At 41.8% G+C, this 16373-nt stretch overlaps 1 protein-coding gene across 2 annotated transcripts in view; it reads right to left on the bottom strand.

Annotated features, from left to right (window-relative positions):
- The window catches only part of GALNT15 (polypeptide N-acetylgalactosaminyltransferase 15), a 34135-nt gene extending 19564 nt beyond the window's left edge, over positions 1-14571 (bottom strand). Inside the window, exons 1-4 of one of the 2 annotated variants that reach the window (XM_026798840.2) lie at positions 14358-14571; positions 12873-13418; positions 7188-7354; positions 6270-6474 (exon numbers count right to left, since the gene is read on the bottom strand). In XM_026798840.2, coding sequence (XP_026654641.1) covers positions 6270-6474; positions 7188-7354; positions 12873-13418; positions 14358-14383 — 944 coding nt within the window. In that variant the 5' untranslated portion in view covers positions 14384-14571. Of the gene's footprint in view, positions 1-6269; positions 6475-7187; positions 7355-12872; positions 13419-13628; positions 14297-14357 lie in introns of those variants that run through there. The other variant, XM_026798843.2, reaches the window with a different exon arrangement.
- Between the last annotated feature and the right edge of the window lie 1802 nt (positions 14572-16373).

Genomic DNA, 16373 nt, shown 5'->3' with positions numbered 1-16373 from the left:
AGCAAACTACCTGCTTCTAAAAGTTCCTAAAGGTGGTGTCCCACTGGATTCACACAAACAGGCATTTCTTTTCTTTGATATGCTGGGGGGAAATCCATCTGACAAGTTAAATGGATTTTAAATGACTAAACGTCAAAAATGAAAAGTCACTGTAAGAGTAATTTCCACAGCCTGCTGCATTCTCCAGTGTAGGAGAATCTCTGACAACTGCCTGGCTGGGAGTGTAGATGCAGCTGCACAGTTCCCACCTCAGATTGCTGCTGCTTGCTGAAACCCACACTATCTACTGCTACTGGTTTATCCATTCTCCTTCAGACAGGACTGAGGAATGAATGACCCCAGGGCAGTTTATTTCATGATTTCAGATTCAAGAGGGAAATATCAGGAGGGTGTATTTGAGCAGAAGCCAGAGGCAATGTAGACTAAACTACTCAGAAGACCTTGGCCATGCAGACTAGACCACATGAACTGATCCTGGATAGTTCAGATAGAGACAGACACACACAGATATATTCTGGATCAGATGATCCAAACATTTCAGACTATTCTATATTTTCATATCATTGTAGCTATTTAAAATCTGTCTTTTTTTTTTAATCCACTTTAAATGTGTTGCCACTATAAAGCTCCAAGCTCCAGTGGTACTTCAAGCATGAGTGCAATTGCTGACAAGAGCAGGCACCACAGTAGCAGTTCTAGTTATTTCAACTAGTTATTTCAATTCAAGAAATATACCAGTAAGGTCAAAATGGATTCTGATAGTTTGAAGACCAAGCAATTATCCAAACTATCTGCAAATTATGACATGGAAAATTACAGTGTTTAAATTGAAAATAACTCACAGGAATAGGCCATGTTCTATCCTGGCTAAATTCAACCATAAACCAGAAGAAAACAAAATCTGATCTCCTTTCCCACAAAATGATACAGTAAAAACTGATAACTGTGTTTTAGAGCTACTACTTGTGTAGCCTTTTCAGAATGCCAAGATTAACAATTTTCAAGAGTATGTTTGTAAGAGTAATGCTAGACCTTCAACTGGTGTAAGTGTAATATAGTCATGATGTAGCTTTGCTGAAACCAACAGAAAAACACCTTCTTAAAAATAAATATTGGGAGTCTTTCTGATTTGAAATAGAATCTAATAACTTTATCTTGTGAGAAAAGTGGTCAATATTCAATTTTAATCCTAATGAAGCAGCGCTTTACCCATTTTTTGTTGGTATGATTTTTAAAAAATAGCTGTTTTCTGCATATTCAAAGATGGTTTGACATTTGTGTAGTTCTAAATGCAAATTTGCAGTAGATGGTAACTGGAAGATGTTCTTAGCTATTCTTGTTTTTAACTGGGTAACTGGCAGACAGCAGCTTCTCAGCACTTTGAAATGAAACACAAACTACCGCTAATTTTACTCTGTGGAATCTGAGGGAAGGGAAAAACAGGAAATTCAAATACAACTAGCAGCAAGGCTTTGAACTGTTTGACTAATCTGTGAATATTTCAAATGCTTGGAACTCACACAAATTACAAAAGGTCACAATTCCATGAAAAAGAGCAACCCAAACAAGAACAATTTCCTGGTTTGGGATTTCTTTACCAAATACAATTGCAAATGAAATGTCTTCCCATGACCCTTTACAGTCATCATGGACATTATGTTCTTTTCTAATTTTAAACTAAGTAACATGGCGAGAAGAAGATTTAATTAATGTATCAGTTTTGAAGTATTGGATACACTTTTTTTGAAAGTGCTTTTGTATTGATTTATACTTATTTTTGCTGGGAAGGGAACAGATTTTAAGCTGTTTAAATCCTCCTTTATATAAGGAGAAAGAGAAACCCCTAAAAAACCAAACATAAAAATGATGTATAATTCTCAACCTATTTCAGGGTGTATCACAGCTTGCAAAAATTAGATAGCTAAGAAATCCAGGCAGTCCCAGTTCTCTGTTTCTGCACCCAGTCAAAACTACAGTGAGTAACTGAGGACCCAAGCTGGTTCAACAAAATGCTGCATCTCCACTGAGAGCACCTTGCTGGCTAACTGGTGTCTTGGAAATACACAGCACTTGAAATTAGATAGGGTTAATAAGAAGATAAAATGCAGTGATAAGGAATGTTATAAAGGATTACTTAAATACTGCCTTACAGACCAACTCCAGACTAACTTAGGGCACAGGAGTCTACTCGAATAGGTGGAGTATTCATATGCTAAGCACTGAGCAAATCTCTGCAAAGCAGAGTGCTAGGGGAATGTTTCATTAAAAATAATTTTTGAACCTGCCTTTTTTTTGCTAAAATATTAAAACTTGTATGTAGAGTAACAAAATCTGTAGAGGTAACTAACACCTTTTAACACTGGACAGTCTGGGCACTGAGCCATGAATTTTGCCTAAATCTTTATTGCTCCTGTGTTTAACAGTAATATTCGCCTTTGGCTGTAGACTCATGTCTTTATTTTCTTTACCTCAACTTCTTTAAAATAGGTCACCTTCTGATCCTGATCAACTGTGAAAGATTGTAAAGAGATAGCTTATCTTTCCATAACCTACCATGTAAATGCAGAACATTTACTGAATTTGAAATGACTGTTATTGACAAATGGGGGATGTAAAAGAATCAAGCAAACACAGAAATCCCAGGAAGAAGGCTGTTACATGTGAAGTGTAGGGAAAGCTTTCAAAACTTGGAAAGCAGCATGGAATTGCATGCTCAGATGCTGGGGTTGTGTGGGCTCAGAATGGATAACATCCTGCTTCTCCAAGCCTGTGAGAAGTTGGAAAACAGATGGCTCATGTATTTGGTAGCTCAAAAAGCTGGGATATGGGCCACTGAAAAGTGGGGAATCAGACTAAAAGAGATGAAGAAGCTGTTCAGCTTCAGTGCAAAATATTTCCCTTCTCTCTTGTGTATTACCATAAAATCAGAACCACACTGAAAATTTCTGGACAGCAGAACTATTTCTATTCCTGTATCTACAAGCAGAGGCTTCCATTTGCTCCTGATGGGAACACAGAGATGATGAAACACCTTTCCACTGCTATGCTAATTTCTTATTCTGTTTATCAGCATTTTCATTAAAGATAAGTGACCTACAATCACAGCACTAAGTAGAGGCACTTTGAATTTTAGAAACCAAATAAGCTCTTTTAAATAACGTAACAGGCTTCTGTTTCCTAATCTAATATTTGAGCTGAGTTATAGGCAGCACAGAGAGAAACAGCCCTTGCAATAAGGAGCAAGGGGAGGTCCCAAGGCCCAGCTACCCCTTTGCAAACCACCCTTCTGTCCATAGCTATGGTGCCCAGGCCTCTTTTACAGGTGGAGTTCCTTGTCAAGGATATCATCAAGGTTCATTTTGCTTTCATGAAGTATTTTAAGGAAATATGTTTTGGATAATTTTTTATCATCCTGTTTCAGCACAGTGACCACTGGTTTTAGATCAAAGGAACAACATTTTTAAGGCTTCACGGCACAGTTCATTATATGCCCCTCTGCCTTTCCCTGCCTTTGGACAGAATACAAAATAGCAGCTCTGCAGTCTCCTGGAGAAGGCAAACCCTTCTGAAGATGACTGTAATAATGGCACAGCTGCATTGTTATGCACCATGCTACTCACTTGGAATTAGCCTGCAACACAAACAGTTGTCAAATGAAATGATCTGTGGGGCATCTCATGTGGTTCTCTAATATTGTCCAGGTACCTACAGTATTCATCCTTGAATAATCAAAATGTCAAGGAATGCTTTAGAAACCAGTGAACCATTCTCTAGGCAATATACTAAGCTGATGCACAGCTTCTCAGTCAATTTATTAGCCACGGTTCACAGAACTAGTCCCAGTCAAGGTGCTCAAAAGTGTATATTCAAAGATTTTGGAATTACTTTTTTTTTTTCAGAAAAATAAATTACATTGAGTTAATGAATAAAGCCGTCAGGCAGGGAAATGAAATGTCATTACCTAGAACAAGTCAAACATCTGCCAAGTATTTCTGTATAAATATTTCTATACCTGTAAAACTGGGATAATTTTTTTTCTATTTATCCTACAGTCTACTAAAAACTGAGTATCTCTTGTTGTATGTTCAACTCACAGAGACATCTCAGTCTGGGCAAGGATCTCTCAGCATCCCTCTAAGGGAGATCACAATAATATTGACATACTTGGATCAGGAGTTTAAAAAATTAGGCCTAATCACTATTTTTAAAGTTAAAACCACTCTATAGCTCCCTTAAGCTCCTGCAAAGGTTTGAGCTTTGAAAGGCTGCATTGGTCCTTGCCAACAAACAACTCACTCACTCCAGGTGATTGTTTCCCCATCCTGTCCTTCCAGCAAAAGTGCATGAGTTACAGTTTGATTGGTACATTAGGAAGAGGAAAGATGGATATTTCACCAGTCACTCTCAACTTCCTGAGCTTTCCTCACTTGGGCAGTCTCAGGCAGTGCACATGATTCAATTTAACAGCTCCTCAAGTGCTAAATGAAGCCAAGTTGACTATGATAGTGCCTTACATTTCCATGGTGATCTCCATGCAAGCATTACAAGCAATTTATGAAAAGTCATGAATTAACTTCCTGATCAGATCAGTGTAATTGTCACCATTCTTCAGCTGGAGAAAGAGGGTCAGTAAGGGAAGGTGACTGCCAGGTGCCTTAGACCTTATCCTCCCTCCTCAACGGAGGATGTCACAGGCTCTCCTCACTAGCAGTGACAAAGCTTCCAGGGTCAGACACAGTGACTGACACAGCACACAAAAAGGGATGGCTTAACCCATACTATTATCCAATCCGTTTTCCATCTTTGCTCCATTAATCCAATTAGATCTTAGTTAATTCACTGTTAAATTCTGCTCTCCTGGGGTAATGAATGAGCATATGGGCCCTATAATGAAGAGAATTCCCTTCTCACCCCCTGGTGACAGTGCTACAGAATCTCTGAACAATAGCAGACTTGGCTTTGCATTCCCTCAGGAAGGATAATTTTTGACAGTGAATTTTTGACATTGTGGGAATGTAGGGTCCTAACTTCTCCCTCTTGCTTTTGTAATTCTCCCTTCACTATAGCTCTCCTCTCAGACTTTTTGTAACTCTTTTAAATTCAGCAATTTCAACACCCTTGAATAAGGACTGGCCAATTGATACACACAGTAGTTTTGCTTGAACATCAAAAATAGACTATAGTTCAAGGCAGAAGAATCATGAAGTACATTCATAGTAAACCATCTAATTTGTCAGCAAACAAAAAATAATCTGCTTTTCCAAGGAGGACCTTTTTGAAAAGAATATTCTTAACATTCTAAGGCAGCATTACTCTTGCTTTCAGTATTCGTAATGTTTTCATTCAAATGATGTAATAATTTCTAGAAGCTCACATTAATTCTCTTGTAAGCAAATACAATAAGCCATAAAAGCAGCTTCTTCCAATGCCTGGGAACTTCTTCCAGAGCCTTTGAAGGTGTTTAGCATGACTATTTAACAGTCTAGTAAGAGTTTAAAGATCTTTTTTTTTTACCCTCTCTAGCAATTATTTTTTCCCAAGTGACAAGTTAATGTACAATTTTTTCTTTCAAAAAGTCCCTTTAATAAAAGATTTACTGACATGTAAGCCTAGAAACATTTGCAGTGGTTTTAACGTCTTCAAAGAACGGCATAGATGAGATTAGCTGTCCATTAGAAAGCAGGCCTAAGAACCACCCTAAACATTTAATACTCAGAAATATTAATCTCTACCTTACTCTGTTACTTTGGGGTCAGTGAAAGTATCTGTGATTAGCTAGACCTGCTTAGATTGCCCTGGAAGTCTGGGCTTTTTCTGTGGAAGAGAAATGGCAGCCAAAAGGTGACATGGTACACAGCCAAACTGGCTCAGGAGGACAAAGCATTTTATTCTTGCCTCCATTACTGAGACAGCTAAAAAGTAAAAACAATGGAGTCTTGCAGTAATTTTCTCTGGTGGATGTCTGCTGATTTACAAACAGGTTGAGACTGAAACCTTTTTAATTCAGACCAATAGGAAGCCTTTTAAAGCTTCTAAACTCTAACAGGATACAAATTCTGAAATTTACACGGGGTGTAAAAGTGAGGGTAATCAGCCATGAGACCTATCCTGCTTACCACATATCAGAGTGATGCATATGCTGATAAGGCAGAAAATAAAAGGGATGTGACCAAAAGCAAGACGGTAACCAAGGGAGGATTACAAAAACTACCCAACACTTTCCAAGCAGGTCCCTTTCAGCAGAAATCAGCACAGCCAGGGATATTTACCGGCTGCTGGAGAGCCTGGCCAGGAGGGGCTCCAGCCAGCCCTTCTGGCACTCGCAGTGGGAATCCATGAAGATGAGCACGTCCCCGGCAGCGCGTGCGGCTCCCAGCATCCGACCGCGGATGACTCCCAGCCTCTTGTTGCTCCGGATGAGCTTCACACCGTCCAGCTTAGAGATGTACTCACTCAGAGCTGACTTCAGGGGCCCTGGCAGAAACACAACAGCCACTGAAATGTTTTAGCTTTGATTCAAGCTGTTAGAGGAAAGAAACAGGTAGTAGGAGATGCTACTTCTTGCTGGGAAAATGTTTCAGGGGCATTTGTTTTAAATCGCCAAGTAGGCCACATTTCAAATATTTCTACAGCAGCATAATGTCAAAGGGAAGTAGAGACTAATGGAAACTGAGATTCACAAGTTATGAAGCTATTCCTGTGGGAATCTTAATAGCCTCCTTTCCTGTTTTCAGCAAAAGGTGGATGCTCTCATCATCTCATAAAATACACAGATGAGAGTGAGATACTACAGGTGTTTGGCTTTCCCAAGCACTTTGGATTACTTCAGCAATGTGGACTTTTCCACTCTATGCTTCAGCCAAAATCCAAGTCTGGAAATTATGACAGCAGACCTGGTCCAGTGGGAATCCTAAGATTTACATACTGTGATCTTATTTTAAAGTAAGAAAGTTCAGAGTGGTTGTAAAGGATGTGGGGGGGAAACAGAAACATATCTAAAAATTGAAAGGCTATGCTGAATTCTAGGGATGGATAGTGAAATCTGGTAGCCAGCTCTGGGCTGTGCTTAGCTCGCTTCCTAGGAGTCATCTTTGACTTCTCCTCTCCTCACACACTTCTTGGAGGAGGACAGTTTCTTCCCTGAAGTTTTGAAAAAAAGAGCTCACATGGAGAGAAATGGGAGCTACCTTGCTGGCTGAGATCGTCGACTAGGATGATATCCTTGAGGAAGGCCTTTGGGGCTGTATCCATAATGCTGTGCACAGTTCTCAGCAGAGTAGACCAGGCTTCATCATGGAAACAGATGATGACACTAGCAGTAGGCAGACTGGAGTCATATTTTTGCTGTAGACACCTGCATGAGTGAGATGAAGAAGACACTGGAACCATTGGAACAAATGGCTAATTATTTTTCTCAGAGTAAAGTTGCAAGCAGCACCTAAACCTTCAGGGATGGAGAGCAGTTTAGGATCTCAACTCACTTCTAAAAAAAGAAAGTACTAAGGTATATCCAAAACTGGAATATGAAGGGAAAATATGGGAATAGCATTATCAAATTATAATACAAAAAGAGGAAAGTGTTCCTGTGTTCTGGGATAGTTTTTTTTTTTTTTTCCTGCTGTCTGCCTCAAAAACCAGAGCTCAAACAGAAACAGTCCAGAATGTAAAGAAAAAGTGAAGATAATTAGAGCAGAGAGAGGGATAAAGCAGGCCAGCTTCCACTAATTTCCACATTTTCCCAAGTAAGAAAGAAAAGAGCAAACAATTGCAGTACCATTAAGACTAACAAATGAAATAACTCATCTGCACAACAGACCAGTATACCTGTGGATTACCTGACCGAGATCCTAGTGAATGAAGCCAACACCTCAGTCCTTTATGGCAATGACACGGATCCTTATATGGGCCATGATTACAAATATAGATACATTTAAGAAAGAAAACGTATTTTCATTATAAGGTTTGTACAGGTTGCTTTTCCAATGAAAATGAATCACTGCTGAATGAGACTCCCAGCTGGGAGCCAGTGTGCAATCAAACCAGCAGAGCAGTCTGGAAGCAGGTGGCATGGTGCAAATCCAGTTTTGGGGGTTTGTTCCCTCATTGTTTTTCATTGTCTTGGGCTTGGGGAACACTGCCTGCAGGGAGAGTCTGCCATCTTGTCTTTGTCTCAGGAGGCCATGTGGCACTGGGTAAGGAGAGGGCCCACCATCTTGTCTTGGTCTCAGGAATAACTGCAGTGCACTGCCAAGCCACAGGAACATCCCCCTGCCATCTGTCTTTGTCTCTGGAATAACCACTGTCATTGCCAAGACACAGGAACATCCCACTCATCTTTGTCTCAGTGGCCAGGCAGAGCTAAGTCAAGGTGGTGAATGCCTTCTGTGTGTAAAGCACCTTCTCTTTCTGTACACTTTTGTTATTAGATTGCTGCTGTCCCTGTGTGTTTCTTTACTCCATTGCTGCTGGCTTTCAGTAAATTGTTATCTCAACCCACAGTCAATCCTTTGTGCCTCCCTCACTAGAGGGGAACAGGGGAAGTTTAATTCCCAGCTGGTGTTAAACCACCACAATAACTCAAACATTTAAAGATGACAAACACTTCCCATTCATCCTCACAGAAACTGTATAAGAAAACCATCTATTCCGGTGTGAGGGTGCACATTTCCCAGAAAATGCCTTCAAATGCCCATTGTAGATATGCAAAGACTATGTCTATAGTTTGCTGACATTAGAAAGCACATTTAAAAAATCTTTTTATTTTCCAAATAACAGTCACTCAGTGTCCTAACTCATTTAATCTCCAGCAGCAAGAATTTCTTCAAGGAATTACACAATTGGCTGAATGTAGCCCATTGTTATTTCAGCATTTTTGTATTGCCAAGCAAATAATTATACAGATTTTACAGTGGTTGTTAAACAATTGGCTACTCAGCAGAAATTCATGTAAGGGATATAATTTTAGTATTTCTGTTTATTAGTGTTTTACTTAGTGCTTCCGTTCATGGACTGAGGTTCTATGCTGCTAGACACTATCCAGACACAAAGCTGCTAATCACTTAAGAGATTCCATAGTCTGAATGATTTAATACACATAAATGATTATTATAGATGCACACTTATAGTATTTTATAGAATAATATGTATATTACAGAATAATATGTATATTGTAGAATAATATGTATTCTATAGAATACATATTTGAAATTAGGACAATCTTAATAATTTATTGTATTTTTCAATAGTTCAATTTTTTTTTTTTTGCATAGGAAGGAAAATTTTCTTGATTATTTTTGCACTGTAATTAATCTATATTGTCCTTGGTTTACTAATTTTGTGTAATCAACAATACTGTTACCTCCTAATTTCATATAAGGTGATTGTTTCCATTTTCAGCAGGATCAAGGAAAGAATATTCTCATGACTTGGGAGTGAGTATTTTCAAGCAATAGACTAGAGAAATAATTAAGAAAAGTGAAGATCTAATGCAGTCCTTTTGGTACCAGTCAGCTTCTAACCAGAAACATTCTATAGCTATTAGCAGCTAGCTGCTAGTTCTGTGGTTATAGCAAGAAAATAAAGCTGTTGTGAATCTTAATTGGAAAAGAATTGAAAATAACAGTACTTGAACACATAACCTTGGTGGCGAGTGCTTAGTTGCCATGGAGATTGGCAAAGACTTGCAATATAGATATCTAATCTTCACAAAAATGCACAAGGGTACTGGTACACAAAAATACCTTCCCTGTAATTTGGAGCAGTTTCATAGCCTGTCTATCATAAATTGGCATTTCGAAAAGTCAGGGCTGTGACTGATATGAGACATAGTGATTTAATCTAATTTGTGAAAAACAAGGAATTGTCACATGCAGCAATGAACAGAGAGCAATTTTGACAAGGCAAAGGCAGAGCTGACAGGGACTCCCACTCACCTTCAGGAAAATATTTAATTGAGATTCAGCTCCAAACAGCACTCCAGAGGAAGCTATACTTTGGTAATGAAACTTAAAACTTTTGTAGATACCTTGTGAGTTTCTTTTGCCATTTGGCACTCAAACCCAAGAGAGGAAAACAGACCTTTCTTTTGGGCAGAACCCCTAGGATAAAAGTCACAATGGCAGGCTTGATTCAGGTGTCCCAGGAGAGTGTCAGCCCCAGCTGGAGCAACTGATAGCAGCAAAAAGGGCTTAGAGGGATGAAGGTACCTCAGAGCATGGGCTGCTTCTTATGTGAAGTATTTGCCATCCCATTCCAAGTGACCTGAGGGAGACTGGGTCCATGGAGGTAACTCACTGAAACATCTCTAACTGATTGGCTTCCCTCTAATTAAATAATAATAGGCATTGTGGTGAACAACATGATGTAAACCCAATAGAGACACTGACAATCTGATTCTGGTTTGCTCTCTTTTTATACTGCTGTAAAACTGGACTGACACAGTTGTGAGCCAGGCCCCCAGAGCAAACTACACCTAAAAATCATCATTGTGGTTTGTGTGTTGTGCCATAAAGGACAGGTCTGGCTTAGACATATTCTGCTCCTGGTTTATGATCTGGATTTAAATTAGCCTCAGATGCTGACATCTGGGGTTTCTGGACTCTGTAAGCTGTGGTGTTGAGAACTCTTTAGGCTGTAACTAATGTTTTGTGAGACAGCAAAATCCATCCAGGAGCTCTGAGACCATGGCTTAAATGTTACCAAGATCAGAATTAACTAAAGCTGTATCTTGTTGGATGGCCCTTCAGCTGCCAATGTAAAATTGTTTTTTGGCTTTCCACCAAAGACAGTAAACCAGGGTAGTCATTCCTCCTTTGAACATTACACAGATTGAAGAGTTAGCAGTGAAGCATGCCAAAAAATAACTGAAATAATATTAGCATGTCATTATTTAATGGAGTTAACCAAATTAACACTGAATCTAGTCAATAAGTACAGAAAACACTCTTTCATTTCTCTTTCTTTGAGACTGTACCCTTAAATTAGAGCTGCCAGCTGTCTTTATATGTGTGAAAATGAACACTAGAAAAAAATGTATTCTGGGTCTGATATAAAATGTTTTCCAGTATGTCTTTCCACTGTGTCCTGGGAGAAAACTACAATTGTTTTTGTTACAGGAGACAAGACACCGCTCACATTCCTTGTGCTCCCTCTGGGAAGGGAAGCATATCACAGAATCAATTAGGTTGGAAAAGACCTCTGAGATCATCAAGTCCAGTCTCTGATCATCACCGTCTCAACAAGGCCAAGCACTATGTGCCATGTCCCGTCTTTCCTTAAACACTTCCAGGTTCAGTGACTCCACACCTCCCTGGACATTTAATTCCAATGTTTAATTGCCCTTCCTTTGAAGAAATTCCCCCTAATGTCCAACTTGAACTTTCCCTGGGGCAGCTTGATAGTAGATACACCTCAGATCCTTTTTAAGCAGTGTGATGAGCTGGGCTGCTGGGACAACTGGCTCTCAAGTATCCAGACTTCAAATATAACACCTGGGGCTTCAAATGCAACATTTTTTAGAGGTGGCCTTACTGCCTGGCAGCTGTGGTGTTGGCAGAGCTTGTCTGACACACCAATCTCCACTTTCCTTCCTCCCAGCAGTTTCCTTTCAATACTTGCCACAGAATCACAGGATATTCTGAGTTGGAAGGACCCACAAAGATCATTGAGTCCAACTCCTGGCCCTGCCCAGGACACCCTAAGGGTCACACCATTTGCCTGAGAGCATTGTCCAAACTCTCCTGGAACTGTCAGGCTTAGTGCTGTGACCGCTTCCTTGGGCAGCTGTTCCAGTGCCCAACCATCCTCTGGGTGAAGAATCTTTTCCTAATATTCAGCCTAAACCTCCCCTGACACAACTTTAGGCCATTCCCTCGGGTCCTGTCACTGGTCACCACAGAGAAGAGATCAGTGCCCGCCCCTCCTCCTGCCCTTGTGAGGAGCCTGCAGAGAGCCATGAGGTCTCCCCTCAGTCTCCTCTTCTCCAGGCTGAGCAAACCAAGTGACCTCAGCCACTCTTCACACGGCTTCTCCTCCACACCCACTGCCACCTTCGTTATCCTCCTCTACAGCTTTATATCTTTCTTATATTGTGGTGCCCAAAACTGCACACGATATTTGTTTAAAGTGAGGCCACAACAGTGCAGAGTCTGCTCCACTTTTATGAGTTACCATCGGGTCACTTTTGTTCTGGAAGAGCCGAAAGCCCCAACTCTTCACCCATTCATCACTTTGTAAGCCCAGTGACCCCATAGCTCCGGCAGGTGGGCTGAGACGGGGCCTGGCCGAGGAGGAAAGCCGCCTCTCCTGCTCGCCAGTCCGGCGCGGCTTCCCTCCCCCTCTGCAGCCCAGCAGCCGGACAGACAGACGGACGGACAGACGGACGGAGAAGGGCGGGGCCCGGGGCGCTCCCTGCCCTGCCGCCCCCGGCACCTGCCGTGACGCGGGCGCCGGTAGGGGGCGCTGCCGCCCGCGCGGCCTCAGGGCGCGGCGGGGCCGGAGCGGAGCGGGGCCGGGCCGGGCCGAGCCGGGGGTGCGGGACGGCCGCGGCAGCGCTCACACCGCCCTCACAGGCTCTTCGCTCCGCGCCTCTGCTCCGCTCACCCTGCGAGTCCCAGCTGCCCCTCCCGCACCGTGCCCCCCTCCACCTTTGCCGCCCGCCGGCTCTGAGGGCTTGAACCACCTCCCGAAGGAGGCGGGGAGCGTCCCTGGTCTGAGGAGCGGAGCGCCCGACCCGGAGCGGGAGTTCGATAGGAAAGACGCGAGCTCTAGAGGAGCAGAGGTGCGGGGTTTGCAGGAGTGGAGGTTCGGGGGGACGCGGCGGCGGGGAAGAAGGCAGGTTTTCCCCCAGAAGTGAAATAGGGTGTTTTACTTACAACGGGTGTCGTACCTCAGGCAGGTCCCGGCGCAGCGCGATCCGCTCGCTGAGCACCTCGTTAAAGCCGTGCGTTTCCAGGCCGAGCGGCCGCTCCCCCGCCGCAGCCCCTTGCCCGTCCTGCAGGGGCAGGGACAGCGGCTGGGACTCGGGGCCCCCCTCTGCCTTCCCCTCCGGCCGCCTCCCCTGCTGCTTCACCACGCGATAGCCCTTCCTGGCCCGGCTGTGGTTCCTTTTGCCGGTGGGCGACACGACGGCCATGATCAACTCATCCTCCCGCAGGGAGATGAAAGGCGATAGACCATCCAGAGGGTAATACTGCTGGCTCTCCTCCTGGGTTTCCAGCATCTCTTGGGTCTCCACAAAGTCCAGCTGATACCCTTCCCGGGGGTTGAACTCCACAGGCTGGAAAGTCCCTTCCTTGCTCTGGTTGCTGGGTGGTGGATTCAGCGTTGTAACCATCAGTAGTAAAAACCCCAGCATCAGAAACAACAAGAGAAACTGCAGCTTACGTGATCCATATCTGCACTTCTTCCTCAAGAACATACTGTTGGTGACAAAATTATACAGATGGTCATGTTAAATATCACTTGAATCTTCCTCAGATTTCAGTCCTCGGGTTGCACAAAAGCCCTGGTTTTCACTATCTGCCAAGAGGATTTTTTTGCTCCCTTCACATTTCACTGATGCCATTTCATGCTTTCCTCTCTATTTACAGAAAAAGAAATTATAACATTCCTATTAATATTGTACTTACTGTAGTAAAATGTAGCATGGATCCAGTGAGATAAAGTAGATCCTTTATTATGCGGAGTCCCAGCTTAGTTAGAAAAGTGCATGCTTTGCTGATTGAAAGAGTAGCTAAAGCTTTGATTTTTTTTCCCTTTTAAAATTCTAAGTTGAAAGAAATCCCATTTCTCATAGTTCCTTTCAAGGGTAGATCCTGCTTCTTCAAAGTTTCCAACTGCTGCCTGGATTGAAGCACTGTATCTCAGAAAGCAGATCTGACAGCTCTCCCCCGTTCAGAGGCTTCAAGTTAACTGTGATCAACAGATGAGAAGTAGTCGGTCCCTGACTTTGTTTCACACATAACTACGGCACTCAGTCAGGAAGCACTTTGCCAGACATAATACAGAGCAATGTGTGCGTCTTTCTCTCGGTCCTAATGCCCTCACTGTGCTTGTCCTATCAAATCAAAACTTTGCAAAAGCTGTACGAGATGACATACAAGAAGCAGAATGTTGTATTAGAAAAGAAATCAAGGCACACCGCAGACTGCTATATGTTGGAATAACTGTAATAAGCTGAGAATGCACAGAGCAAGAATCAAGAATTTTATAAAGTGCATAAAAGATGGAGAGCACATGTTTTATTTAAGGTTAGATTTATTCATATGATAATGTGTTAGCTGGACTATATTTCATATCAAATAAATATTTACAGCTGTAGGGATTTTAACATTGACATAAGGGTGCCAAATTATCACCTGGCAAGCTGAAGTTGTCTCCTCATCCATAAATTTGGTATTGCAGAGCAAGCAGCACTTCAAGTTTTCGTTAGTCCAGGAATAACATATATAAAAGCCTTGGCTGGAACAACAACCACTGACACTGAGAGAAAACAACAACTTCTGTGATTAAACGGAGAGCTCAGTCTCTGAGGTCTGTTTGCTCATACTGCTGGCATGGGTGCTACTGGGCATGGACAGTGGCATTTTTTGCTGCAAGATGAGTGCTTGTCCAATGGGAGAAGGGGTGAGACAATCCACGTGCTTCAGCATCACATGCCTCTTGCTCTGGCAGGCAGAGACCAGGGATGGATGCAACTCAGGTGTTGCCACCCCTTTTGATGCTGGGGGCATGGGATGTGGTATTTTTCATACCATGCAATATTTGATGAGCAGAAAGCTCCTGCTCCAGGAGGCATGTGATTACTGGAGAACTTCCCCATTCACAGATTTTAAAAAAGCCCTACATTTCTAGACATTATAGCTAAAAGAATAGCCTGAAGACAGGCATGCGGTATACTCTAAAGAAAACCAAGGATATATGACTTTTTACCTTCTTTGCTATTCCCTTTAAGATGTCCTGTAAGTTCAAACTATGGTTCCTGGCATACAGTTTCCAAAAAATTAAACATGAGAGGACACCTACTTTCTAATTAAAATGCATCACAACTTTCTAAAGCAAGGATGGTGTAGAGCACCATAAGATTGCTGGAGGCACGTAGTGTCTCACTTCTGTGTGCACTTCTCTAAGCAGCTTATACAGAATGCCTTGAGGGAGTGTGACTGGTCTGCTGTGTCTTGGCACCTTCCCTGCATCAGCTGTTCTTTGAAATATACAGAACTGCTTTAATCATATCTTGGAAAGAAAGAAGATTGAGCCAGTATTTTGATACTTCACCATTGTATGTATCTCCCTTTTTTAGCTTAAATTCACACAAAAGTTACATCCCAAACTCACCTTCAGCCCTGAGAATATTACTTTTTATCCTGCTTTTCATAGGGAAAAAGAAGTATTGATGGTTTCAATTCAATAGGGAAGCAGCACACATTTGCATTAAAAAATCAGAGCTAGAAAGCACTCATTTAAATAACAATGTTTCAGCCATAGAAAGACAAAATGAAATGGAAATGAAGAGACCTGTCCGAGATGTTCTCCAAAAAGCTGGCCCAGTGACGTCAAAAGGTTCAGTTCCACAAAGTCCCATTATCAGGCATATGGAATAAAATTAAATTAAATTAAAAGGAGAAACTCAAGAGTGGGTGGAATAAATGGGAGAAAGCATTACTTTTTCTTTTTTAACTTTTCTGGGTTACCTCAGTATTTTGATTCAATTTAATTAATATTTTTCCCTGGCTAAAATATTTTAACAAGATGCTGTAACAAGTCTTATCAAGATAATTCCAGCCTGCAGTAGAAATCGCTGTATAAATTCTGTCCCGGTATGTTTTGTATTGCTGAGCAAATCTACTTCATCTGAATTTCAGCTACAGATGAAAAGAACCCAATTAACAAATTTACAGCAATCTTAGACACTTTTGGGACAGAGCTGGTAGGTAACAGTGATAATGAGGTTTCATTATCACTGAAACATGCATGTGGAATCCAGCCTTTTAACATATCCTGACCATTTTAACAAAGAAGATGTGAACAATTGCAGAAGATGTTTGTTCAGTCTAGTCAATTAAATGTGCAAGTATAAAACACTGGGTGGCACACTTCCAGCAGCCTCTATTCCCTCTTCTGCACAACAAGCCTTCCTGAACCATTTCCCATCAAACAGTCTGTTTTTCAGTCTTAAAACAGTGGTTTTCCACTGCCATCATATGAAAGAGATATTTTCTTTCCAATGGATGAGCCTCCCTTTAGTATCTGACAGGACATCTTGTTTCCTTCAATGCATTTGAAGAGCAGCATCACTGTTATGATCTCCCCACATGGAAGTCAAGAATGCAACATCCATTATATTTTTCTTCATACTTCTGGTTCCTCAGACA

This window comes from Zonotrichia albicollis, chromosome 1, assembly GCF_047830755.1.
Source record: "Zonotrichia albicollis isolate bZonAlb1 chromosome 1, bZonAlb1.hap1, whole genome shotgun sequence".
In the NCBI taxonomy this organism is placed as follows: Eukaryota; Metazoa; Chordata; class Aves; order Passeriformes; family Passerellidae; genus Zonotrichia; species Zonotrichia albicollis.
This window is presented reverse-complemented; position numbering and strand designations above follow the sequence as displayed.